Genomic DNA, 27,238 nt, shown 5'->3' with positions numbered 1-27,238 from the left:
AAAATATTATTTTCAAAAATCATTATGAAGAAAACAGGATTTTGTGGGGACAATAGGGAGAAAAAGTAGCATAATGTATGTTTGTTACCTTGAGTTATACCATTCTATATTTCACAAATTAGTTTCCCACTCCATTCACCATGAAAACAGTATGTTCTGACGTATGCAGAAGCTATACAGACACTTACATTTTGGAATAATTCATGTTCATATGAGAAAGAAGGCTGTAAGTCAGACATTAAAACCAAGAGAAATGATGAAGGTTCAACAACAAATAAGAAATGCTTAAGTAGTCTTTAAAGCAATATTTTAAATACATACACAGCTGATAAAGAACTATCCTTTTTGGGTTTCTTTTTTTCTCGAGCATCACTGAAATCTAGAGCAGCCTTGTCCATTCCTAGCAATTCACTGATCCTGTCTTTGCCATAGAACTCTCCATATTTATCCATAACCTGAAACAATATAGCAACAATTATTTTTCCTTCTGAAATGTTATTTCTTATCTGAACCCATTTTTTTTTTCACAACCCTCCTCGTGCAGTGATTAAGGTGCAATATTTTTATATAAAATTCTATGTTTTTAGATACCTCTAACCAGTGCTTTTTTTGTAAAAGAAAAAGGTGCCGGAACTCACACATGTTATACAACCTGCCTTGCCTACCCTATAAGGTTCCATCCAAAAAAGGTGCCGGAACTCCGTTCTGAGCGTTCTATGAGAAAAAAAGCCCTGCCTCTAACTATGATAATGGGGCAGAGAGGATCAAATTAGAAGGATCTTTGACTTGACAGGTTATAGCAGGGGTGTCAAACTATCGGCCTGCGGGCCAGATGCATCATGCAGAAACCACGCCCACCCCATTGCCGGCAATGGAAAAAAAGTCACAATACATTTCGTCACATCACGTGATGTTGCAAGTTTGACACCCCTGGGTTATAGATTCTATACCCCAGTGATTTGAAGAGAACTTGTAAACTGGATTGCAGGATCTTCGACAATGAGTAGGAAGTCAAATACAAGTAGAGATTATGTGAAGAGCCAGGAAGCTCTTTATCTGAGATTTGCTGGCTCTGAATTAGTCCTAGCAATAGGAAGGGTGATAAAAGTAAAGAAAAGAAACTAATTTAGGAGAAGGCAATACCCCAACTTTGGATCTGGCAAGGAAGAGGAAAAAGAAGGAAGGCAGGGATGGGAAAAGAAGCAGAGAAAGAGAGAAAGAAGAGAAAATAAGAGTGTTTGGAAATAGCAGGGAACTTCCTCCCTTGCCCCAGCTTACTAAGTATTGAGGGGAAGAAGAGCAGACACGAGAGTTTGTGCAAAGAACACTAGAACAAGCATTGTCAGCTAAATCAATATGGTGTGAAGAGCTCAAAGTTCACCTATGAGGAGAAGCTGAGAAAAAATTTGAGGATTTAACCCAGGAAAAGAAAGGTGCAAAGACAAGAGAGAAAAGTGAAAATTAGACTATCAACCAGGAAACCATTAAAGGGAGTGATGGTAGAGAACATTAGAGTGAGCCCATTTTTAAAGGGTACAGAAGGATAGCTAATGTGTTCCTGGATAGTTAATCTAATTATGTAATATATTAATTCCTCTTGTATCAGTAGGTATATTGCCTATATTGTTACTTTTTAATTACTGCATATAAATAAAAATGTAAAGAAAACCTTCATATTTAAATGTGGGGGAGAAGTGTGCAAGAGGTTTGATAAAATATATTCTACAGGGGCTGGAAAATCTCTGGGAGAGGATTCATCTCATATAGCACTAATGGTACAGCTCACGGGTGTCAAACTCGCTGCATCACGTGATGTGTCACAACGCATCACGACTTTTTTTCACATTGCCAGAGTTGGGGTGAGCATGGCCTCCGCATGATGCAACTGGCCTGCAGGCTGGCAGTTTGACACCCCTGTTATAGCTAGTTAAAAAGTATTTTACCTCTTGAAATCACAAACTGATAATTATTCTGAACATGAAAGCACCATCAACTTACTGAGCAAGCCTTGTTCATGTGACTGAACATATGTTGGTTTGAAAAGAGAATGGAGTCATACATAAAAGTTTTAGTTCCATTTATGCTGACTCATCGAGCCAGCTCAACTTTAATTTAAGACATGTGTATTGTTTTAAAATACATCAATGTACACCTTCTTATTTAGCAACCACAATCCATTCCTTAAATCAGAAGCAAATTAATGAGAGAGAGAGAGAGAGAGAGAGAGAGAGAGAGAGAGAGAGAGAGAGAGAGAGAGAGAGAGAGAGAGAGATCACCAGTTGTTGCACTTCATTTAGATAAAGTTCTCTCTTGCAGCTACACTTGTGTTACTCGTATTTCAGCATGCATTGTTGTCAGGCACATTAAATTTGATTGTAAGTGTGCGCATTGGTTGGAAAATGATTTTTTTTAAAATTACCATTTCATTTGCAAACATTTGTTAAATGAGGAAACTGCTAAACTCTGTGAGGCTGGTTAACTCTCACTCAAAAGCACAAACACACAATCAACACCTTAACAGAGACTTAGTAATATTCACTAACTGCAGTGAACATGAACACAGCTTCATGAGCTGTACACTCTGTTGTAAAATTGAGTGAAGAATCCCAATATAGGTGCTCAATATGGATAAGAAATCTGATCACATGAACTCATAATTACAATGAATAATAGTAGAAAATAATGTAGGTCAGAAATTAGAAATTAATGCTATTTAAAAATAAAACTTATAATTCAACAAAAGTCTTTACCTTTCTTTTCACAAACTTGTCCCAATAGTTATTAGGAAAAGACCTATGATTTGAAAGAAATTCTGTTGAAATATAAGTTATCATCAATAAACATACTTTTTATGAACTCCAAATTTACAGGGATCTTTCTTGAAGGTTCCAAGATTTCTTCCCTTGAAAGGGGACTTATGGAACTTACAATTTCTCACTGGAAAATAATGTTCAGTGGATCAGTCAGATAATCACTTAACAAATGTAACTAATTCAATACAAGTTCAATTCTTTTTCTTCCTGAAATTAAAGTTCAAGATTAAACTGAGACTAGTTATTTCCTTTATATTTTTCTTATATTCTATTTCTTAAATACAATTCTAAGTAAATGTACCTTTTGCTAAACATTATCCAGTTATATGGACTGATATTGCATTACTATCAAAGGCATCAAAAATGTTAATAAACTTACAAATTACATTCAAATCTGAAATTTGACAACACATGAAGTTCTCATTTTTTACAATTCTGCATAAATTTCTGCTGTAATGGCTGTAATAAAATCCCACATAGCACAGCATTCAGAATTACAGGTATCTTACTTTGCTATCTGCTTGAATGCGAAATTGTACTGTTTGCTTGGTAAATGTTAAACATTACATTAAGCCATTAAGCTATGTGTAAAGGTAGACAATTTATTTTCAATCTATATCAATTACACATGTATTTATTCATAAATCAGTTTTGTTATATCCAGATCAATGGGGAGATATAAAAAGCTTTGCAAGGAAATTTAAATATAAATATATGTTTAAGATTATACAAATTTCAGGGCAGCTAACAAAAAATGTTAATTTATAAGTGTGCATTCTCAGAATCTAAACACAATGCATTACAGGACTAATTTTGTAATTTTCTGAGCCAAGACTTGAACAACAGAATTAAAAGTTGTGAGAAATCCAAAAAGTAATTATTGTTGTTTATAAAATATTTTAAAGGATGAAATCTAATTTATTATTACCATGCATTCCGTTTTTTGAATCTACGTAAAATCTACCTAGTGTGTATTTTTCCTGCCACAATTATACTAAGTGCATACTTAAATGCATTCATATAATAAGTGTATTTCTTATGCTTGTTATTTTCAACATAGAATTTCATACTGAAATATACCTAGGAGAGCTATAGCTGCCTCTACTTTTGCAATTTGTGTGTCCCAGATGTATCCAATCGCTGTTTATTCCTGAAGAAATTAAAAGTAAATTATATAAACCATGGAGTATCAGAAAAGATAAAAGACTCGGGGAAAATAAAGATAAAAGACTCACTGTGTATTAATGACAAGTCTGTCCCACTGTCCCTTAATATCATCTTCTGAAGGCTGTTCTGTAATATATAGCCCATCAAATTCCAATTTCCTCGCAACTTCTTTTTCTCGCTTAAATATTACCAATGGAACCTGGAAATAGAAGTACAAAAAGTTGTTTAACTTCTCAGAGCAATTGTTAACAATACCTGGATGCTGAGAAAAATGCCAAGAACTGATAACAGCAACAGCACTTAGATTTATATACCACTTCATAATATTTTACAGCCCTCTAAGCAATTTACAGAGTCAGCATATTGCCCCCAACAATCTGGGTCCTCATTTTACAGACCTCGGAAAGATGGAAGGCTGAGTCAACCTTGAACCAGTGAGATTGGAAGTAGCCTGTATAATACTACATTATAACCACTGCACCACCACGGCTCTTGATAAAACTTACAGATTTTTCTAAAGTAAGATGCCATTGCCCCTGAACCTTGGAACACCCCCCCCCACAAGAAGTGAGTCAAGCTCTGACTCTCTCCTGACTTGCTTAGAGCCCACAGAGGAACACACAGCCATGGGGTTGGTTAGCATCCTGCAGACCCTTCCTCTGTTTTTCTAACTTTGACTTTTAATTACTCATTTTAATTGCCTCTTAATATAATATTTATATACAGCGTTTATATTTTACTTGCATTTTACTTAGTCAATTGTGAGGGAAATGAATGATTTATGTATTTGATATATCAATCAATCCAATCAATAAAATAGTATTTACAAGGCCTTTCTCCCAAAAAGATGATATAATCAGTAAAGGGAGATGGCAAGAGTGAGGGAATTGAAGAATTTTAACTGATTCTCCTTTCCCACTGGAATCTCCTATTCCATTTTACATACCACTTTAGAATGTCCTTTCCAGAAAATGTTTTGGAAGCCATAATGAGCTACAGCAGAAAGGGACCATTAGCAGAAATCATTACTTCTTCCTGCCATTAACAGGTATACAACAGATGTACAAAATTATCCATGCATTTCTTTAGTATGTTATTTTCAACAAGAAGAATTACAGAATTCAGAATACAAAGTTTTGATTTGTTTGTATTCATATTGTCGACTTATAAATTTCATTGTTACTTGTTCTGACAGCAACCCAGTAAGATAAAATACACACTCATACACATAAAAGAGTTATCAGAGAGAGGAAGACAAACATAAAAAAGTCTAAGGGAATTAAAAGTTCAATAAGCAGATGTGACATTCTTGTTCTCTTACTTTCAGACAGTAATACCCAATGATGCAAAAAAAGGAAATGACAGTGTGTAAAATCGCTAAAATGCGAAGTGTAGGTTCCATGTAGCCACTGCTTTCTTCAAGGACATAGTGTACTGTGATGATTCTATGAGAAGGGCTTTCTAGGCTATTTAGCTTCATTTTCTCAGCAGTATTAACTACTTGTACTTCCTTTTCTTCTGTCACTGAAGATGTAGACACCTGTTAAAGAACAATTTGACAGAAATATCACATTTCTACAAGCTACACACAAAAGAAAAGGAATAATGGGTGGAAACAGGACTATTACAGAGACAGATCACTGACATTTAACAGAGGAAGCCTTGAGCTACGATCACTTGAGGTTTTTAAGAAGAGGCTGGACAGCCACTTGTCTGAAATATATAGGGACTCCTGTTTGAGCAGGGGGCTGGACTAGAAGACCTCCAAGGTCCCTTCCAGCTCTATTCTGATTCTACCAGATCTCATTACCTCAATTGATTTCTCTGCTGGCATTTCTTATTTTCTTTAGTTATATGCTATTCAAATTTTACAGATAATCCTCAACTTACAACCATTCCTTTAGTGACCATTCAAAGTTACAACAGCACTGAATAAAGTGACTTCTGACCATTTTTCACATTTACGACCCATAGCCACGTGATCAAAATTCAGACACTTGGCAACTGGCATGCATTTATGACAGTTCCAGTGTCCTGGGTTCATGTGATCATCTTTTATGATCTTCTGACAAGCAAAGTCAATGGGGAGCCAGATTCACTTTACAACTATGTTATCAACTTAACAACTACATGATTCACTTAACAACAGAGGCAAGAAAGATCATAAAATGGGGAAAAACTCACTTAACAATTGCTTTGCTTAGCAACATAAATTTTGGGCTTAAATTGTGGTTGTAAGTCAAGGACTACTTGTATATACAAATTCTATCTTTAAACAGTATTCACAGTTTTATAAAGCTTAAGTATTTTTAATATTTGTTTAGCTTCCATCAGCTCCCCCCTCAATCATTGCATATGTCTACTTTTACCTCATAAAGTTATGGTATAGATTGCACTGGTAATATTGTAAAACATTGTTGACTTATAATCTTGCAATGCAGAGAAATGATACAGAATAAATTCAATCACCTTTAATGAGCCTTTGTGCAGTAAATACATATACCAAAAGTTGTCTGCATAAGCAAGCCCTAAATTCAGGATGTAATGTCAGAATTTTAACACTACAACATAGCCTAAGAGATTAAAATAACTAATTATGAGTAAAGACCTTGAGTTAAAAATCACTTAATTTTTTATATGTTAATTTCACATGCAATTGATAAAGTTTAAAGCATGAAGGAGTTACCTTGTAGAACAAAAGTATGAAATTAATGGCAAATGCAACAAATAAAGCCAGCATCCTCATATTGTAAAAATTCCGAGCAAAATAATTCTGAAAAAAGGAATAATTTTGAGTCAATTTTAGGTACTAATTAAAATACTGAATTAGAAATCAGGAAACTGAGTTCTAGTCTACTCTTAGACACAGAGGTTGGCTACGTTATTTTGGGCTAGTCTCTATCTCAGCCAAATCCATCTCACAGGGAAGTTATTATGAAGAAAATAGTTGATATCTTTATTAATTGTATAAAACAAAGACATGATATAAATCTAACAAATAAATATGCTTAATAGCTAGTTACATTTAGTATCTTTATCTTCTCTATAGAACTTGTAAAATGCTATTCTAAATAATTACATAAGAAGTTTTCCACTTCTAATTATTCACATAATTTATGAAAATTAAAATTACTTATCCAAATCGTGTATTTAATGTTTAAGGATTGTATCTGTACAATGTATATTAAACAGTGCCAAACTATATTCAGTTTAAATATGAAAGTAGAAACAAATAATATTTTCACATCTACTGTTCATATTTCATATAGATGTTTGGTAATCTGCAATGAAGGAGAAAATACCCAGAAATGGTTTCACATTCACTTCCCAAAGAATTTTTTGTGAAAATAAAACAATGTCTAGCTTTGGAAAAGACATAGACATAAAAATGAATTAAGCTGCAAAGATCAATATTTAAACAATTATGTATACAAAACGATGTACTATAAGGTATTCTTGTCTATTTTAACATTTAAACCCTTACAAGAACTTTCTGTTGATATGCAATAATTTTTTTCCAGAAGGCAGATTCTTGCATTTCTACTTCACCATGCCTATGTTTGTGATGCTGCCTTGGTTTCTGCTTTTCCTTATCTTCTTTTGTTTTATCTTCTTTTTCTCCATTTTCGCCCCTGTAGACACATATTTTCCAAAACTATAATATCAGTCACATTTCTCAATTAAAAATTAATATCTTAGTGAGGAAAGAATCAACTGCACCATGGGAAAGACAGGTCTTTTTTTTCAAGGACATGGATATGATAATAGTTGAAAAAAAGCCTATGGAAAATGTACGATATATAAGGAACTCAGTAAATCTATTAACAATAACCATTTTATAATAAATTTAAAATGGAAAAAGTATTGTGTTAAAAAGTAAAAATATATTACAAAACAAGAAAGGTGTAATTATAGGTTACAAAGTCCTACATGGTGTTCTGCTTGATTCTTCAAATACAATAAACATAAAGTAAATATATACAAACAGATAAACTGTTAATTTATACTGCAGTATAAAATTTGGAATGAATTTTCATGAACGTTCTTGGATGTTTTTTCCCAATAAGGTCACAATCTTGATGAAACTATTAATTCCAAAAGGAATGGGACATACTTTGCTTTTTCATGTTTGAATTTAGTATCTTCTCTTTCATCTTTTCCATCTTCATTCATCTTCTGGTCCTTGAATAAATAAAAATAAACAAGAAAAAAACACGACAATGGTCCATTTTCAAATTATATGGCATAAAACAACAAAAGGGCATAAAATACACATAAATTCTATGGCTCCTGTAGAAAACAAGGAAACACATTTTCACTTGAAAATGATTCCCTCATTTTAAAATTGAAGCTAATTTTCTGGGGAGGGGGGAAATAACCTAAATATTGTAACCCATCTTTAAACAAGAAAAACTTTGTTTTTAAATAGGGTTGACAAACATGAAATACTTATTTACCATTAATTAGAACAGCTTTTAAAAAAGAAAAAGAGAGCTAAACAAGATAGATAAATAAAAACAGTATTTGTACCTGTATTTTTTCTTGCACATCAGGTAAAGGGAGTAAAGAAGGACTGCTTAACAAATCGCTCAAGCCTGCATTTGGATTGTGTGGAATTAGTTTATATTGTCCTCCCTCCCGTTTTAAATCTAAGCCAAAAATATCTGAGAGGAGGTCACTGTCTTCTGACAGAGCTTTGAGATCAGTCAGGTCTTCTGCAGGCAAAGCAGCTTCGGCTGGCTTCCTTTCTACTTCTTCTCCATCACCACGGACTTCATCCTGAGTAGGGTCTGGCATATTAGCTAGAAGTTCAGCTACTTTAATTTTCTTGGCTCCTTCAACCAGGCTCCCTCCAAGCAGCAAGCTGTACATGATCTGAATGAAGCCTCTGAAGACACTCGATAAAAAATGCATGAAAACCATTAAAATGGTCCAGTAGGAAGAAAAGAAAGCCATGACCATGTCCTTCATGGTCATTTTTTTCATCTTCTTCATTTGCTTCTTTATACTTTTCACGCTTAACATTTTCATGAGAGTCATTATGTTATGCCTGAGGGCTATTAATGCTGACGTGACGGTCACTAGAGAGAAGAATCCTATTTGGGGGTCTTGCTCTTCCAGCTTCTCATTTTCATTTTCTTTATTCATAGACCGCTCGTTCAGATCTGATTCTGAGATCTGAGCTGCCAATTGCATTTCAAAGATGGTATCTTCACAAAAGTTAACAAAAAGTTCCATTTTTTCCTTTTCCCCTCCTTCGTTTACTACGTCAAAAATAAACTGCCTCTTTGACTCTTTAACCTGAGGTTTCTCCCATTGCGTCCGACTTGATTCACTGATCTCAAAGTAAACTCGTTCAATGCGCTTTGCGCTGCCCATTATTTCTATGCGACCTAGAAAGGGCTGGAAGTAGTTTAGAACACTGTCTGCCAATTCAAGGAAAGTTTGCAGTCTTGTATCATGGGGCATGTGTTCTGACAAGTTTGTCAGCAAAACAGCAACGTTGAAGCCAATGTCTTTAGCTGGCTCATGAAACCGTTTCACAAATTCCTCATAGTCCAAAGTTTCATTCTCATCTGTTTCAGCACAGGAGAGCAGAAACTCAGTTTCCGATTGACTATAATGTTTGTGGCTCTCCATCGCTTTATGGAAATCTCTCTTGGAAATAATGCCCTTCCCATCCGGATCATATTCTTTGAATGCATCGGAGAAAGTTAAATCCTTCAGTTTTAGAAACATGTCAAAAAACTTTAGAATCATTTCTACATTGTTGAACGATTCCACCAGCATGTCAACCATTTGCTTGCCGATTGTTCCGTTTACAACATTACCTGAATGTGGAAAGTGCGTCAATAATCTTATTAAGATGCTTTTTAAATTGTCTAAGTAAATCACAGAAATAATATTCATTGAAATAATACTACAAATCTGAGGACAATAACACTGTATTTCTAAATAATATTTAGAAATATTTAGTTAATACCCGTGTTTCCCCGAAAATAAGACCAGGTCTTTTTTTTTCTTTTGCCTCCAAAAGAGGCACCAGGTCTTATTTTCAGAGGATGTCTTACTCACCTCCAGCACCGACACTCCTGCCCAGTGGGTCCACTTCTTCTGGGGACAAAGGAGCAGCTTCATTCTGTAGCTGCATTCGGGCCTGCATTTTGCAGTCAGGCTTTTCCAGAAGGCCTATGCAGCCGAGTACCAAGTCCTTGACTGCAGAGGTCTTGCAGAACCGAGCTATGGATTGAATCCATAGCTCAGTTCTTGGCTGCACAGGCCTTCTGGAAAGGCCTATGACTGAGAAATTCAGGTTGGTTGCAGAAGATGCTGCAGAAGAAGTGGGCTGGCAAGGAGACATCTGGCTGCAAGGTAAGTGGGTGCAGGGTGAATGGGGCAGATCCACACCCCTACCCCCCGCAACTTGATTTTTAAGTCTGTGTCTCGCCCCAAAACTAGGGCTTATTTTGGGGGGAGGCCTTACTTGCAGGGAAATACAGTATTTAGAATTGACCAAACTTGAAACAGCCTATGTTTTTATTTCAAGCTTAAAAGACAAAGTAGTTTATACATTGCATTATATTTCAACTACAGATGCTCCCATTTCCCTGTTCTGAATTACAGAGCTCATGTCATGGCTGATGGGCTATCAGGAGCTGTTGGCGAGTGGAAGTGACTAGGGGGGCCTTCGCCCAGGTTCGCCTGGTCCGCCAGTTGCGGCCCTATCTAGACCGGGATGCCCTATGTACGGTCACTCATGCGCTCGTGACCTCTCGCCTGGACTACTGCAACGCTCTCTACATGGGGCTGCCCTTGAGGACCACTCGGAGGCTCCAACTGGTACAGAATGCAGCCGTGAGAGTTGTGTTGGGAGTCTCCCGATACTCCCATGTTACACCTCTGCTCCGTGAGCTGCATTGGTTACCAGTTGTCTTCCGGGTGAGATTCAAGGTACTGGTAATGGTGTTTAAGGCCCTACATGGCATGGGTCCGGAGTACCTTAGGGAGCACCTGCTGCCGGCATCAACTTCCCTCCGCCCTGTACGCTCCCACAGAGAGGGCCTCCTCAGGGTGCCACCGATCAGAGAATGCCGGTTGGTGGCCCCCAGGGGGAGGTCCTTCTCTGTGGGCACCCCGGAGCTATGGAATCGGTTGCCGGTTGAGCTCCGGATGGCGCCCAACCTTCGCTCCTTCCATCGCGATCTAAAGACACATTTATTTGAACAAGCCGGCTTGGCCTGATGGGGGATGGGTTGGGTTTTTACTGTCATTTGTAATATATGTATTTACTGTTTTTTAGCTTGGGCATATGTTTAATTCTTTTTAACTTTTGTATTTTTGTATTTTTTATATGTCTGCCCTGTTCACTGCCCTGAGTCCTTCGGGAGAAGGGCGGTATATAAATAAAATTATTATTATTATTATATTATTATAAGTGGTCAACAGCTGGTGGTCAGTAGAACCTGAATGCTGACAATCAGCTAGAGATGACCCATCTTCTTGTACAACCTTTGCTGTTATATCCTTATACAAACATATCCAGATGCACAGGAAAGGCAAAGGTTTATTATGTTCCTACCAGCTTACTCAACAACTGTTTAACAAATTGGAATTCCTTGTTTATGCTCATTATAATTTTGGTAGGTTGAGGGAGCACAGTTCAAAAGAAGGCAAGTGATTTGTGTGGACACTTATCCGTGTGTGCATGCTCATCAACTAAACTAGCCGGATCTAATTTTTTGGCTGATGCAGGGAATTACGCTTGGAGCAGACTGAAGGTTTGAAGGGTTGCATATGATACACAGATTAAAATTAGAGATAAGCTTTTAGGAATACAAGTATCGCTATTCCTTTATTCCAAGAAAAGCTTTTCCCTCTGAAACAAGGAAAACTTAATTTGATAACTCAAGATCAGCATTAGTAAAGGGCCTAAACTGTTAGCCCACTGGAGAATCAAAAGCATGGTAAATTAAATGGATCTAAAATTTCCGTTGGTACAATCCTGAGTACTTTACTTTATAATCTATCACCAGCAGAACAAACACTAGATATAGCCCAATTCCCTTCTGTCTATACTAAGGTTACAACAGTATGTACTGCAGATCTATCTACCTTTACAGTACTAGGTATTGCCATGCTATTATTCTGCAAATAGATCTGTCTGCCAGAAATGTATTGTTTCACGCTATGTAACATCCTTCCCCACTCTTAATCTCTAGAAAGATTAGAATTTGTTTCTCACATTTTAATGTACCTCACTAAAATCAGAAAATGTTATCATTTTTTTAATTGATTATCAGAGCTGGAATTTTTCCACAGTAATTTATGCAAATTGGCAGGCTGCATATTCTCTTAGCCAACTTGCTGATATTAAACATGTGTTTACATTTCATTCATTTGGAAGGAAGGTGTGACCTCTTTCTTCTCTCTTGTGATCTTAATAAATGTGAACTTTTAAGATATATTTTGCACTGGGAAGAAACATCCCATAAGTGCAATTTGAAAAATAACTTAATAAAATGTGTTTGAAATTATAATTTTAAAATTACCTTCCAACATAGATAGCAGCATGACCACCATATCTTTCTGAAGATCCATTAATTCTTTCAGTAATTCAATTTGACTAGAATCCTGTCAATATAAATATAAGATTCCCAGAAATCTTTTTTTTTTTTGGTGCAAGGAGACAAAATCTTATTCTTACATTGCCATAACTTATAAGAAAAGAAGAGGATAGAGATTTTCAGGTCCTTCAGGAATAATACATGTGAAATTATCTACATTAATTTCTTCAAAGATTCTGCATCTTGAATCACCCAGAGAACAACAATCCTTCTCAAAAAAAAGAGACAAATATCAAAAAGTCTACCAGCTTTAACCCCAATAAAGCCTGTCTTTGCCACTTTCAGAATCCTTCCAGGGGTTCTATTTTTTATAGTTCTGCTGTTGTTTTCAAGACAGAGTAGTTTTTCCCCCCATTAGGTTATATATTTCTCCCACTAACATCTAACATCTAGCAACCTAGGAACTAAAGAGTAATTTCCTAACTGTGAGAACAATTAACCAATGGAATGGCTTGCCTTCAGAAGTTGTGGGTGCTCCAGCACAGGAGGCTTTTAAGAGACTGGGCAGCCACTTGTCTGGAATAGTATAGGGTCTCCTGCTTGTGCAAGGGGTTGGACTAGAAGGCCTTCAAAGTCACTTCCATCTCTGTTATTCTTTATTTCTGTTATCTTTTTAAGCGCTGTCCCTATTAGAAGCAAGTATTGAACTACTAGTTCTTCTCCTTTGGTATAAATCAAATTTCATTACAATACAATTCAATTGCCCAATCTGTTTTAACAATCAGCTCCAAAAAGCTCCAGTACTAATTAATGGTGTTATAATATTAGGTAAAGGTAAAGGTTCCCCCGCACATGCGTGCTAGTCGTTTCCAACTCTAGGGGCCGGTGCTCATCTCCGTTTCAAAGCCGAAGAGCCAGCGCTTGTCCGAAGACGTCTCCGTGGTCATGTGGCCGGCATGACTAGACGCCAAAGGCGCACGGAACGCTGTTACCTTCCCACCGTAGTGTTCCCTATTTTTCTACTTGCATTTTTACGTGCTTTTGAACTGCTAGGTTGGCAAAAGCTGGGATAAGTAACAGGCGCTCACTCTGTTACGCGGCACTCGGGATTCAACCCGCCAAACTGCCGACCTTCTGATTGACAAGCTCAGCATCCTAACCCACTGAGCCATCGCGTCCCTATGTTATAATATTACTGAGAGGCAATTAATAGAACAAACATTACATTTTCTTTAATAAAACAGGAGTAACCAATTGCATTAAAAAATCATTCTGTACCTGAGAGAGCTTCATCTGCATGTGAGCAAAGACATGAAGAAAACCAACCACAGCATCCCAAAGCCTGCTGTGTGCAAGACTCTGTTGATTACCTGTACATGGGCCCTGGAAAAAAAAACCACAACCTCAAAGAATAAAATGTATACATCAAAGCAGTCACTAGGAATCAGGTGGTATATCAACGTAATAAATTATTATTGTGAATATGAATATAAAGAAAATTTATCTACTGCCAGTGAACTATTAGTACAAAGCAGCAATCCAGTCAAATAATAGTTATACAACATTAACACAAAAATTGTTTTTCACTGATTATATATTTCTAAATTTAAAACAAGGTCCTACGGATATTCTGTTAAAGTCAGCCTTTCCAATCACCTCAACAGGAACGGCAACTTCATATTGGCATTTACCCAACCAAATAAAAGGCCATTATATTATACAGATGGGTTCATTTAGATGTGTCTATTTATATCTAGAGTCAGAAATAAGCACTACACTAAAGCAAACCTGTTTAATTTGTGCGAGGGAGAAAGTATCATATTCAAAATTTGGTTGAGGATTATACTTGAATCATAATAAAAATTTCTTTAATCATTTTATTAATGATTTCAGTCAAATCAAATCAATAATTTATTATGGTCAAAGACCAGCATAAAATGATCTAAGAGTTCCAAATAAAATACCACTGGTTTTAAATTTCGTATTTCCCAAAATCGCTAAATTTTAAAGAATATCATGAAACCCACAGCAAGACAGGAATATACAGTGTAAATATTAATAAAATATAAGGTCACAATCCTCTTTCATTTTTGAAGATTTGAACAACAAGGGGACAAATTGGTTTTTTCCGCACTCTACTTGTCATGTAAATATAGACACTATAATTAGTTTTAGATCTTTGGTAGTCGAAACCATCTACCAGGAATGGAACTCTATATAATTAAATTCTATAGAGCTCAATGGCTTAAGAATTCAGTATTAATTTTAATGACTGCATGTACCTGATCAGTCCCAATAAGAATGAAAGCAGTTGTAGTCTGCTTCCTGGTCGACTAATGCGTAAAACCACAGGAATACACAGTGCAAAAGGTCACCCCTCTAGGATGGTAGACATAGAATGTTAGTATGAGTGACTGACATGATAAAAAATCACTTTCTACTCTGAGAACCTAACCAAGGAAGGTATATACTACTTAATAATTTGAAGAAATTCTAGCAGATAGATAATTCACTTAAGTTACTTAATTAGCACTCTTAAGCAATTTCAATGAGTCATCTGCCTGGTAGAATTACTTCAAACTGTTAAGTAGTATACACCTTTGGTCCATTTTAATTAGAGACTATTTTCATATTGCTCAGTATGTGGAAATTAAGAGGTGACCATCTGCATACCAGAGCCTGCTCCCCTTCGTTTGTTGATAAACATGTTATTCCCAATTTATTTATTAGATTCTTTTAGAGGTCCATGAGTCAGAGGGTTGTGAAGTGGCATGGAAAAGTAATTTATTTACCTGAATATATTCTGTCAAAGTATTGAAGACTTGCTTTGCAACTTGAATAGCTTTAGAGAAATTACGTTGTCCTTGTTCATCAATAACTTCCTTTCCAGAATAATACCAATAGAAATCACTAATTGATTCCTAAAAATGGAAGAAGAAAAGGATAAAGCATATGGCCTCACTATTCATTCAAAAATGTGCATCTGGCAAATAAGTTAAATCATGAAGAAATTATTCATAAATTCTCCAAAACTGTGAGACAGATTAATATTACAAATAAATGGTTTCTCATTTTTTTCTACTTTTACATTTTTTGATCCAATTTCAGAAATAAATGTAACAAAAAATTTAAAGCATGTTCATGTACAGTTTTCCTGATATGTACATTCTTGCTTTGTAGAGGCACGCTCACTCAGAAAATTTAGAAAAATATGGATGCTTATATATTGTATAACTGTTCTCCAGTTCCCATAGGTTTGAGGATTACTGATTAGATTACTTTGAAATGTGAAACTGAATAAATTTCTCTGGGTTAGTTAAAGGCTTCAAAACCTACTAATTAACACCCACACATTTGTTTTGATTATTGCAAAAATAACATAAATATTAATGAAACCTTACAGTGAGTGATATTTTACCTGAACTCTCAATAAATAATCCACAGTGGATATGATAATGTTGACAGTTGTATTATTACCAGTCTGAGTTCTCAGGTAATTTTGAAAACCTTGGAGAATAAAATGAGATGGAGTTAACATTTGTTCCAATCTCGAATTCCTGAAAATTATCTATATCATAACATGCTTCCTTGTATATATTTAACTTTTTCAATATATTAATTATACCTACCAAACATTATTTGGTTTGCAAAATTAAGCTTCCTTTGTTATTTTGGTATTTTAGAGCACTGGATGGAATAGGAGGAGGAGGAGGAGGAGAACAAACCTGAATTATGACCTTCACAGAGCAACTGAAGGAACCGGAAGAGGTCACAGGTAAATTCATCATCCTGCATCACCTTTTCTCCTGTGGAAAAGTTAATGCCAATAAGTATCATGGCAAGATGCCAAGTAACTTTAGAACATCACATGTAGCCCTTGTTACTTTAAAAATGTAGATATATTTACATCTTGTAACATTTTCTCAGAATCAGTTCCATAGTATCCTTATTCGCAAATAGGAATGTTCATTCATTATGAGAAAAAAAGTAAAATTTAAAAACGTATCTACCAAAAATGTAGCAGCATGGGCTTGGCAACATTTTAGAAATGATCTCTCATTTGAATTTTGAATTTGTGAACATGTAATATTTAGATGCAGGTAAAATGGATTACTTAAATAAGGATGTAATCTATTGATAGATACTAGAATAAGCAGGAGCTATTGTACTCAAACTAAATTAAGCTTGTTGAAAATTTGCTTAGTTCTAAAATGCTTATTCAGGAGAAAGTTACTGAAGCCAGTGAAATAAAATGATATATCTTTAATATTAAGTTCCTATTCATGAAAATTAAGAACATAACTTAATACTGAATTCTTTAGAATTGCCTGTTTCTCTATTTTGAAAAAGATAAGAGTGCTCATAGCCATTCATGCCTTAAGTCATCTCCTGAATGGGTTACTGCAACCAATTCTACACGAAGCTGTCATTGAAGAGTATTTAGAAACTTCAGCTGTTATAAAATATGGTAACACAAGCAATTATGTTTTTTGTTCAGCATGTGTGACACTTCTACTCCACAAGCTCCAGTGGCTACCATTATGTTTCTCTGCACAATTCAAGGTGGAGAGAAGACCTTTAAAGGCCTTCATGGCTTGGGACTGGGTTATGTAAGGACCATACAGTGTCTCTCCAATGGTGTCTACCTGTCTTGTTAGATCTGTAGAAGAGGCATGCAGCCTTTTTTGCCATAGCATCCATCCTCTGGAATATCAGTGTCCCAGAAATTAAACTTGCTAGGCATTGAAAACTGAGCTTTGTCATTGAGCCTGGAGCCCTGACAGCATGAGTGAGGATATGCCATGGCTTGCTTGAACATCTATGAGTTTTCTCAACTACTATTTTTATGTTATTTTTCTTTTTCTATTATTTAGTCTTTTCTAATTAAAGAATAAAAAGAACAAAATAACATTAAAAAATAGCCTCTCTTTAACTAAGTGATATGGTGGCCTACTGGTGAAGACATTCACCTCCACTCGGAAGGTTGAGAGTCCAATCCTAGGCAGCAGCAGATGTTTCTTTTGTAGGATGCAAAGAAAAAAATATCTACTGCCAACTCCACATGGCATCAGGAAGGTCATCTATAAACTATAAACTATCTGGCCAGTAAACGCTCAGCTCCGTCACTCCATCTCTACCCCAAATTAAGGGATTACAGTGTTATAAAAAAGAGAGTTTTTAATTGTTTTATTGTAAGCTGTTCAGAGTTATTAAATAAGATAGGGGGCCTATATAGTTACTAAATAAACAAATAAATAAACAGGTTGGCCTGTGTAAAGAAAACATACTCTTGTGTATTGTGTGGTGTGCAATGGTAATGGCTATATATTCAGAAGAAGTCTGAATATATAGGCTTAAGTAAAAATAAGTAAAGTAAAAGCTTCTTAACACATTGCAGTTTAGTTAAAATATTGCCAGTGCTCATGCTACTGTTCAATGGAATTATTACACATACAGATGTTTGTTTCTGTCATGGACTATTTGAGATGGGAATTTTTTTTAAAGTAATGTGTGGTACAAAAAAAGGAATGGGTGGTAGGTGTAGTTCTTGAAAGTGCTTAAATGGCAGTTTATTAACTATCTCTCCTTCCTAAGGCAGAAGAAATTCTCTGGAAATATTTCTAACCATTTCTTTTTTTAGCAGATTTTGGTCACAGAATATTTGGATTTAATGCATATACTAAATGCCACTCCATACTAATCATGGTCTTCTATACTGCTAATTATTTTTTCCAAGTTGCTTCCTCTTACTTTTGTTTTAAACACTTATAATTATAAATAATTAAAAACTGTTAATCATATGCACATTTCATAATATACATAATGAGGGGAGAATATCATTTGTGAACAAAAAAGAAAAGGTGTTTACAATGTGGCCCACATGCCAATCAAGTAATTTATGATATTCCAGAAATGCCCTAGAGAATGGAACATATTTCTGAAATGTCTCAGGTGTAAATAAAATCTAAGAAGACTTAGAATTTGTCCCTCTGTCTTTTGTTCACTTCAGTGTCTGCACTGTTGTTCTATTTCATTTGTGCCTATTACAAAGAACATTTAAGAACAGGCAAGTAAAATTATTTCATTCCATGTGCAAATCTGATTAGCATGGGTTATACAGTCATAGGTGGCTCTGTTGCTACTGTAAATGCATTTTAAATTGCAGAAACATATTTTCCAGGAACAGCCTGCAGCCTTCAGTACCTTTACTGTAAGACTATTTCTGAAAAAATTACCAACAAATATATTCTATCAGTCAATTTGTCTTTATTTTAGTGTTTTCCCAATAGCAGCTAGATCAGAATGTGTCATATTCTTGACAGTAACCTCACACATTCTTAAACAGTGCATAATGCTGTGGGAATCCACTATCAATAATTGAGTGGTGGCAGAATATTTCTTACATGGCATGTCCTTGGGATATCATTGATGCTCTGGGTCTATGCCACTTTTTCAAGGAATGGGAGACACTAACAGTAGAAAGCAATATTATGAGTCAAACTGGCTCTTTCCAGTTTAGGCTGAAATAACAATAAATAAATATATCCACTTGAACTCAGTGGAATATGTAGCCTATTTCATCTTAGTCAATATATTTCTTGTATTAATTATATATATAATGGATTAAAATTATGAATCATTTCAAATTATTTTAACATTTAAAGCTTTATCTTTGGTATCTTTGTGACAAACATCAATATAATCCAGATTATGTAAAACAAAGAAACAAAACATCAGAAAAATAACTTTTAAACTGAAAGGAGAGGGGGAAAAATGCACTTTCAAGCTTATCACGGTCTATGGAAACATTATTTAAATTGTAAGGAGGAAATGAAAATGTAAGAAATTAATGTAAATCGATTTACACCTTTGGTTTTGAACCTTTTTCCATTAATAACCATAACAAATAAAACATAACACATAAAAACGCAACATTTAATACATCACAAAAACAAATCAGATACATATCTGGTAAAGATCTGTCAATGTTTTACCAGTGGGGGGTCCAGCATTAAGAACATGAAGCTTGGCCACAGTGAGTGAGGATCAGAATAAAGAGATTGTTGGTACAGTGAACAATAAAAAAGACACAACCTATGATCAATCTTGAACCAGTTAACAGGCCAATATTTAAGATTGTCTGAAATACCTATTTTATCACCTAGAAGGAAAAAAGCCATAGTTTTAAACAAACAAGGTATAACCTCTTCCCAAAACCAGTAAGATATATTCTATTCCATTGCTTAAGTGTTTAAAATATCTCTCAACTTTAAAAAGGTAACAATAACATACTATCTAGAATCTTCCTAGTTTCCATTTTAAGAAAATGTTTAGTGCATGTTGCAATAACCAATGGTTTACCTGCTGGTAATTATTATTATTATTGATAGCCCACCTTTCAGATACTACCAGGGTAGTTTACCAAAAATGTCAACTATTAATGCTAGAAATAATAATTAGGGGAAAAATAAATATTTTCTTCTCTCCCTCTCTATCTGTCTCCACTTCAACAATCATTGCCATGGAACAATTGAAGATAATGACCCTGTCTGAGGGAAGAAGCAGTTCAATGGACTACATTGATCTTCATATCCTTTACTCCTTTGCCTTCCAGTTTATTATTACTGGAGCCCATTAATCGGTGCTTTCCAAACCTGGGTAAATTACCCCAAATTGGGTACAAGTAGGTGGTTTGGTTTGGTTTGGTTTCTGAGTAAAAAACACACAAACTGAGTGCCAAATCATTAGAGGAACATTTAAATACACTTAAAGTATTTTATCTACATTGGGTAAAATGGACTTTCTGACAACGGTTTTGGATAATGAAGGAAATTGCTTAGAAAGCACTACCATAATTATCAACCAATACATGTGATAATATGCTGTGCTATAAGCGGTATTTCTGTTTATGCATCCCATACCCTCTTTCCAATGTTAAAGCATTTAAAGCAATAAGGAAAACTATTCATGCAAAAACATTATGTATGTAAAAATTATACTTCTTAGTTAAAAATCTTGTGTGTATGGATCTGGCTATGTGTATATGTACACAGTCACATCCATTCAAAGTATTGACTCCTGGCCACTTCTTGACTAGTACCTGCAGTTTTTTTGGCAGGATTTCCTACCTTCCTAGGGCTGAGAGAGAATGACTGGCCTAATGTCATCCAGCTGGCTTCAAGTTTAAAGTGGGAGCAGAATTCACAGACTTCTAGCTCCTTCTGTGATGCTTTAACCATACAGCAAATTGGCTCTCCGTTTATAGTAACTCTATTTAAATAATGCCATTCTTGTATTTTACAATAGTTCACAGTTTATAGTAATATTATTATCATTGATAGTTGAAAAATAGATGAGAATTATGCATTTTTAATTTCATAGGCTATTTATTTTATAGACAGTTGACTGGAGAATTTTGAAGTTTAAATAACACTTCAAATTTAATGGATTTTTTTTTTCAACCAGTCAAATGTAGCATTATAATGAATTCTCTAATTAAAATCAATGAAATTTCAAAGGCTTTATCTTTATCTGCAGAGTGCTCAGTTGTGGTTAGGGCTTAGCTTTGCTACTGAAACTTGTTTTACCTAAATGGAGATGATTTTATAAGAACAAGGAATGATTGAGTTATATATAGAAGTTTCCCTTACAGAACAGATTCTCACACACTTACTTTTTACCTCTCTTATTACTTACAGACTAGGAACCATGTCAGGTCTACTAGAATTTACCTCTAGTGAAAGAATTTATGATTTGAGATTAGGACTCAGTGAAACATATTAACACCAAGAAATGTTGAAAAAGAGTTTCATCAATACAGTTAAAACTGGCTATCATGCATTAATTCTGTTAAATGTTTATAGTGAAAATATAACTTTATCACAAAACATCCCCTCTCTCCCCCACCACCAAAGACAAGTCTGGATCCTCCACTGTTTTCCTATGTTTGCACAAACTAATGCAGCCATAAAGCCACATTAAATACACGACAGAAATGCTACAGGAAGACCACAGCACATGGTGGATTTTAATGTCATATGCACACATTTTATTTACAACCAACCATCACAAATACTTGGCCCACTAAGAAAATAACACCACCAAATGAAGCAGAAAAAAAAGAGTAAAATCAAAAAGCTTGCTGCTCTTACATCTAGTGTGCCAGATACTGTGCATATCCTGAGAAAGGGAGGAAAAAACAAAGATGTGGGGAAAGTTGGCATACAAATGGAACTTCGGAGAATACAACCATGATCATAATAATAGTAATAATCCTACTTTGATATTCTAAAAATAAAAACAAACTGCATGCTGCATGGTGTTCAGGAGCTGTACAGTGCTGACACGAAGCTTACAACAGGAAAAAAGAAAGTCAATTGATGTGTAATAATTACCACGCTCATGAGTGATGACTGAGGTAGGGGAGGACAGGACATTGATTTCAAAGAAAAGAAAATTGGGAAAAAAGAAAAAAGTGAGAACTTGTTTCAGAGTTTAAAAAATATATTTAGCATTGTTTCTGATAACTTAATTCTCCATGAATCAAATCAAAAGTCCAATTTACATAAATACATAAAAATGTAAAGAGAGAATAAAAATATTTTGATATCAGAATAATAGTTGAACAGAGGAACAAAGGAAAAAAGAGAGATGCATGTTGTATTCTTTTATAATATATGCCTGTTTCCAAAGGAAAATAAACTTCAATGAAAATCTTACTATGAACAGCTGTAGAAAAATATATGCGAACAAAAAATACATTTCCATTCTTGAAAACAATTTTTGATAATCAACCAAACGAAGCAAATCAATGGATACCTGGAATACCAAAATTTACCTATAACAGCTATCTTCCAATCAGAAGATTAAAAAGAAATAAAAATGTTAAAATAAATACTGGAATAATTAAGGACAAAAATACACAGAATCAATAACTTAATATTTTAAAAAGCTTTAAAAGTTTGTCTTCCTTTAACTTGATGAAAACACTAAGCTAATCAAAATAAGTTGGAAATGATTGCAGTGAAATTGCTAAAATATATTAACTTGCCTAGCAGAATAGTAAACAGTTAGGTTTTTCCCCTTATTTTGAAGAATAAACATGAGAGGATTTGCTAAAGTATATAATAGAAGAAATTATCATTGTTAATGAATAGAAAGAACAGAGGTTTTAATGCTATAAGCTGCCCAGATGGCAGCAAATAAATTTAATAAACAAACAAACAAACAACTAGTCACAGAGAAAATACACAAATGATTCTAGATGGAAGCAACAGATTTAAAGAATAAAATAATAACAGTGGAAAAGCTGATCAAAAGATAGAAAAGATGAACTGGTTCAAAATCAAAAGTTCTGATACTTTTTCTTTTTTAAAAAAAAATCAAGAATAAAGAATTGGTGGTCCTCCAGATGTTGCTGAACCTATTTCTACTAGCCCATGAAATGAGGTTAAGGAATTCCAAGACTGCTGTCCTGCTGCATCTGGAATGCCACCAGTTCTCTGTTTTAAACAACAGAAGTTCAAAAACAGCATCACTTTAAAGCACTTTAAAGCACAAATGTTTCATAGAGAATTCATCTTTTTGTGATATATAATTTTATTTCAGAATTGAATATATATACTGTATGTCACAAGTTTTGCATTGATTAATCTCAGAGAGATATCTTAATTATAAACAGGTTATACTTTATAGACTTAGACTTATTGTATGGCATTCAGAGTCTTTGTGGAGTGAACTTAACAAATCCATAAATAAATAGGATTCAAAATTTCAGCCAACAAAGTGTGCATAATTTGTTATGGCTGTCCTGCCTATCGAGGAGATTACCTGGGAGGAAGTCAATTCATTTACAATCATTGTCTCATATGTGCCACACACTAGCAATATTTAATATTCTGACACCTATGCTAGTAGAAGAGAGATACTCCTGTCCGAGAGAGATTATTTTCTTGCCAGTTGGGGGATATGAAATTTGCTTTGACTTACTGTGCTGCTCATTTTATACTTCAAGGTGCTCAGACTTAATCACCTTCTGTTGTTAAACTAGCCGGATTAATCTGGTATAGGGAACACTCATTTTACTTTGACCAACGTGTCTGCAGAAGTGGCCAATTTCTTTGGAAGACTAACAAGTTGTCTCAGATTTTTATGAAAGTTGTTTTTTTGAAAATTCTTTTAAGTTTTTATTCTGTCCGTGATATTTCTTATTGTGGACTGGTTGTTCTGTTGACAGCTGGCCTATAATCTATTATAATTTAATACACTACTAAAATTTTGGGTTTGTAACCTTTAAATGAGCGAAACAATGCATCATAGGGCAACACTTTTTGTACTAAGTTACCTCAAATGTGCTAATTTACAGAATGAATACAAAATCCAGGATCCATGCCTGCCATGGGATTGAAATTTGGCATATTTATGCTCGCTTCGATGCTGCTATGCTGCCACCCAAAGATTCAACAGACTGGTCCCACCCTAGCACTCCAGAAACTGGATATATCAGTCCCACCATTGGCTACCATAGAGTGGTTAGCCACAGTCAAGCCAGCAGGAAATTGGAAATCTCTCCACTGCTTTTTTGCCCTTGGTCATTCTGTTTCTGTTTAGATGAGGAAATATCTCTAAAATGATGACCAACAGGTCATGGGTTGTCTTGTTTATATAGTACTAAATATTCATGTCTGTAACGTTTAACTGGGCAAAATGCTGAATTACAGGGCAAAACCTTTTCAACCAAGGTAACTAAATTGGGCAAACATAATGTGTCCAAATCTGGGACCTATAACATAAAAATATCATGGAGCATTTTATGACATAATGCAAAATGCCATAAAATATTTCCTGAGATCAACTTCTGATGTTTGACTGTGCTATACAGTATAAGCCACTTTCAAGGCAAATATGTCTCTGAATAAAACTCTGAATTTTAAGAACTTTTCAGGTATATTAGAGGATACTGAGTAATCTGGTAAGGAAATGTCTCTGAAATAATGACCCAGCAAGTCATGGGTTGTGTAGTCACAAATAAAGATAAACTGGTTATAATTATTTTTATTTAGTGACTTTAAAGGGGCCAGTCACAAAACCTTTTGGTAAAGAAAACTATACCTGATCCTTCTTCTGTTACCATTCCAAGGCCTTCTGCTTTATTCTGACGTTCAAAAGCATTTAGGTCAAGAACACTATAATGAAACATACATAAATCACAAATATTCAATTTTTGCTGTAAATTGTAAGCAAGACATTTCTGTGCATTTACACTTTATGTAACTGAGTTAATACCAGTAAAGTGTGAATGCATTTCACTGTATAACAGAAACATTTATTTGGCTCAGCAAAGAGGAGTCACATCATTCTATCTTTTTCTTAAACGTAAAGACAGGAACTTTACCTTTAAGAAAATATTTAAGATTCAAACCTTCATAGGTCATGCTTAAAGTAAACAAAATCTTCTTTGGAAATGGTCTTTTTCTGACACTGTACAAGGAGGACCTTTTTAAATATAGAATTAGTTCTGATAAGCAAATCGGAGGCTCATCTGCATTTCCTACCTTCACAACACACACTGGACCCTTTGTAGGATTCAATAGGCAAATTGCCCAGTCTTTTTTAGGATAAAGAATACAAGTCATAATGGTGTTCCACTCTCTATAAAAGGATTCCCTGTGGATTTTACTCCACTAATCATTGCCGACTATAGAGGTGGGTGCTCATCTCTGTTTCAAGGCCACTGAGCCAGCGCTGTCTGAAAATATTTCCATGGTCATGTGGCCAGCATGACATCACTGAGTACTGTTACCTTCCCACCAAAGTGGCACCTATTTATCTACTTGCATTTGCATGCTTTTGAACTGCTAGGTTGGCAGGAGCCGGGGCAAGGATGGGAGCTCACCCCATCATGTGGTGCTGGGGTCTCGAACCTGGGCTGCCAGCTTTCCAGCCAACAAGCCCAGCATCTTAACCACTGAGCCACCACACTGACCCTCTATAAGTAAACACATAAAAGGGCAGCTTCAATTGTACAGTTATAACTACCCATGTGATGTGCCACTGAGCACAAAATATAATAGTAAAACTGCAATAACATAGCAATAAACTAGCTAGACACAATTATAAAAAAATATCTTCACCTAACAATGGGAATATACATCTATTATTGAATGTATTATTGATTGATGGGTTTGTTAATTGTTGACTGTTGTTTTTGTAAGTCATATTTTTCAAATTTGGAAGTTATCTAATTTTTTTAAAAAAATAAATACATTTAGAGAAAATTTAGTGAGAAATCTCTATGTCCCCATCCCAATCTTTGGACTGCTTAGCATAGAAATTAAAGAAATGAGTGTGCTAGAGGACATTAAAGTAATAAATAGTTTACAATTACATATGCATAGAAGAGAAGTGTTTCTGAAAAGTTGAAAAGAAAAAAATATCTTTCAACCTACACTGCATTGGGGGAATTTCCCCTCAGCCAATATTTTGGCATCTATATTCCAACACTAATTCCACCCATCAGAATATTACATCCTACAAAATAAGACAAGCCTGTGTTTTAAAAAAATCAATGAAGCATATTGATATTCAGTAATTTTGAAAGTCATTGGGCATATTACTCTTTGTTCAACTCTTTGTACTGTAGCTTGTTCACTTTTTTTTGCTTTACTTTTCAAACTAATAGAAGGATTCAAACCTATTAGGCATTCAAACCTACTCAATGTAAGACAACATACCCAGGAAAATCAAAGTCTGTATTGAAATATTTATTAAATTGTTTGCTTATTCATTCATTCCATTATTCATTATAAAGCTTTCTATGCTTTTCCATTCCTTACTTGCTCTGGGCAACTCATGATAATATATAATATAGGATTTGAAAATGTACTATTTTTTCTCTTACCTACAAGACTGCATAAGACCAGCAAGGCTTTGAAAGAAGCCTACATCTTTTTTGTCCTTGAGATAGTCAAGCATTTTCTAGAATAAAACATTTGGTATAAATACAGATACAAAGTAGATCATTTTTTTTTTGCTTCTTGACATAACATCCTAAAAATTTAATCCACAGTTGTAGACAGTAATATTGCCAGTTCTTAAGGAGGCAAGTAAGAGGCTCTAGGTCAGACATGTCAAACACAAGGCCCGGGGGCCAGATGCGGCCCGTGAAGTGGTTTCATGTGGCCCGCGAAGCCATCCTGGAAACAGTAAGGGAACGGCCCCTGCTGTCTTGGCCCCAGCCCAGGCTGGCCAGGAGCCAATGTTCGTGCTGGTCATCTATGCTGAAATACATTCAGTCTTAGCTCCACAAGGCCATCTGGAAACAGTGAGGGACTGGCCTGTGCCGTGTCGGCACTGCCCCCTGGGTGCATGCTGGGGAGGTATCACCCTTTGTGAGGAATGAAGAAATGCACCATCGCCTGGAAGTGGCCAGCGTATGGCCCTGCCTACTTCGGGCAGGCTAGGGGTTGGGCAGCGTTGTGCTTCTCTTCAGATTCATGCCACCTGGCTCAGCCTCTCGGCACTGTGTGGAGAGCGCCCCGCTACCTGCCAAAACCGGGCAGGCTAGGGGCTAGGCAGCATTGTGCAGGTAACATCGACTCTTAACACTGCTCATGGCATCCCCTCCCATAGAGCCCACCAAGCCGGATATGTGAAGTAGGTGAGGGCCATGTGCTGGCCATTTCCAGGCAATGG

At 35.4% G+C, this 27,238-nt stretch overlaps 1 protein-coding gene across 1 annotated transcript in view; it reads right to left on the bottom strand.

Moving 5' to 3' along the window:
* The window catches only part of RYR2 (ryanodine receptor 2), a 296,407-nt gene that overhangs the window by 16,605 nt on the left and 252,564 nt on the right, over nucleotides 1-27,238 (bottom strand). The window contains exons 82-96 of the mRNA XM_081335695.1: nucleotides 26,445-26,521; nucleotides 24,656-24,729; nucleotides 16,270-16,350; nucleotides 15,963-16,051; nucleotides 15,337-15,465; nucleotides 13,823-13,927; nucleotides 12,530-12,611; nucleotides 8,511-9,811; nucleotides 8,095-8,162; nucleotides 7,465-7,612; nucleotides 6,667-6,753; nucleotides 5,302-5,520; nucleotides 4,049-4,179; nucleotides 2,751-2,793; nucleotides 322-455 (exon numbers count right to left, since the gene is read on the bottom strand). Of these exons, the coding sequence (XP_081191821.1) occupies nucleotides 322-455; nucleotides 2,751-2,793; nucleotides 4,049-4,179; nucleotides 5,302-5,520; nucleotides 6,667-6,753; nucleotides 7,465-7,612; nucleotides 8,095-8,162; nucleotides 8,511-9,811; nucleotides 12,530-12,611; nucleotides 13,823-13,927; nucleotides 15,337-15,465; nucleotides 15,963-16,051; nucleotides 16,270-16,350; nucleotides 24,656-24,729; nucleotides 26,445-26,521 (2,768 nt within the window). The remainder of the gene's footprint in view (nucleotides 1-321; nucleotides 456-2,750; nucleotides 2,794-4,048; nucleotides 4,180-5,301; nucleotides 5,521-6,666; nucleotides 6,754-7,464; nucleotides 7,613-8,094; nucleotides 8,163-8,510; nucleotides 9,812-12,529; nucleotides 12,612-13,822; nucleotides 13,928-15,336; nucleotides 15,466-15,962; nucleotides 16,052-16,269; nucleotides 16,351-24,655; nucleotides 24,730-26,444; nucleotides 26,522-27,238) is intronic.

The sequence above is a fragment of the Vipera berus genome (genome assembly GCF_964194415.1).
Source record: "Vipera berus genome assembly, chromosome: 1".
Classification (NCBI taxonomy): Eukaryota; Metazoa; Chordata; class Lepidosauria; order Squamata; family Viperidae; genus Vipera; species Vipera berus.
The sequence above is the reverse complement of the archived record's forward strand: the minus strand, read 5'-3'. Positions and strand labels throughout refer to the sequence as shown.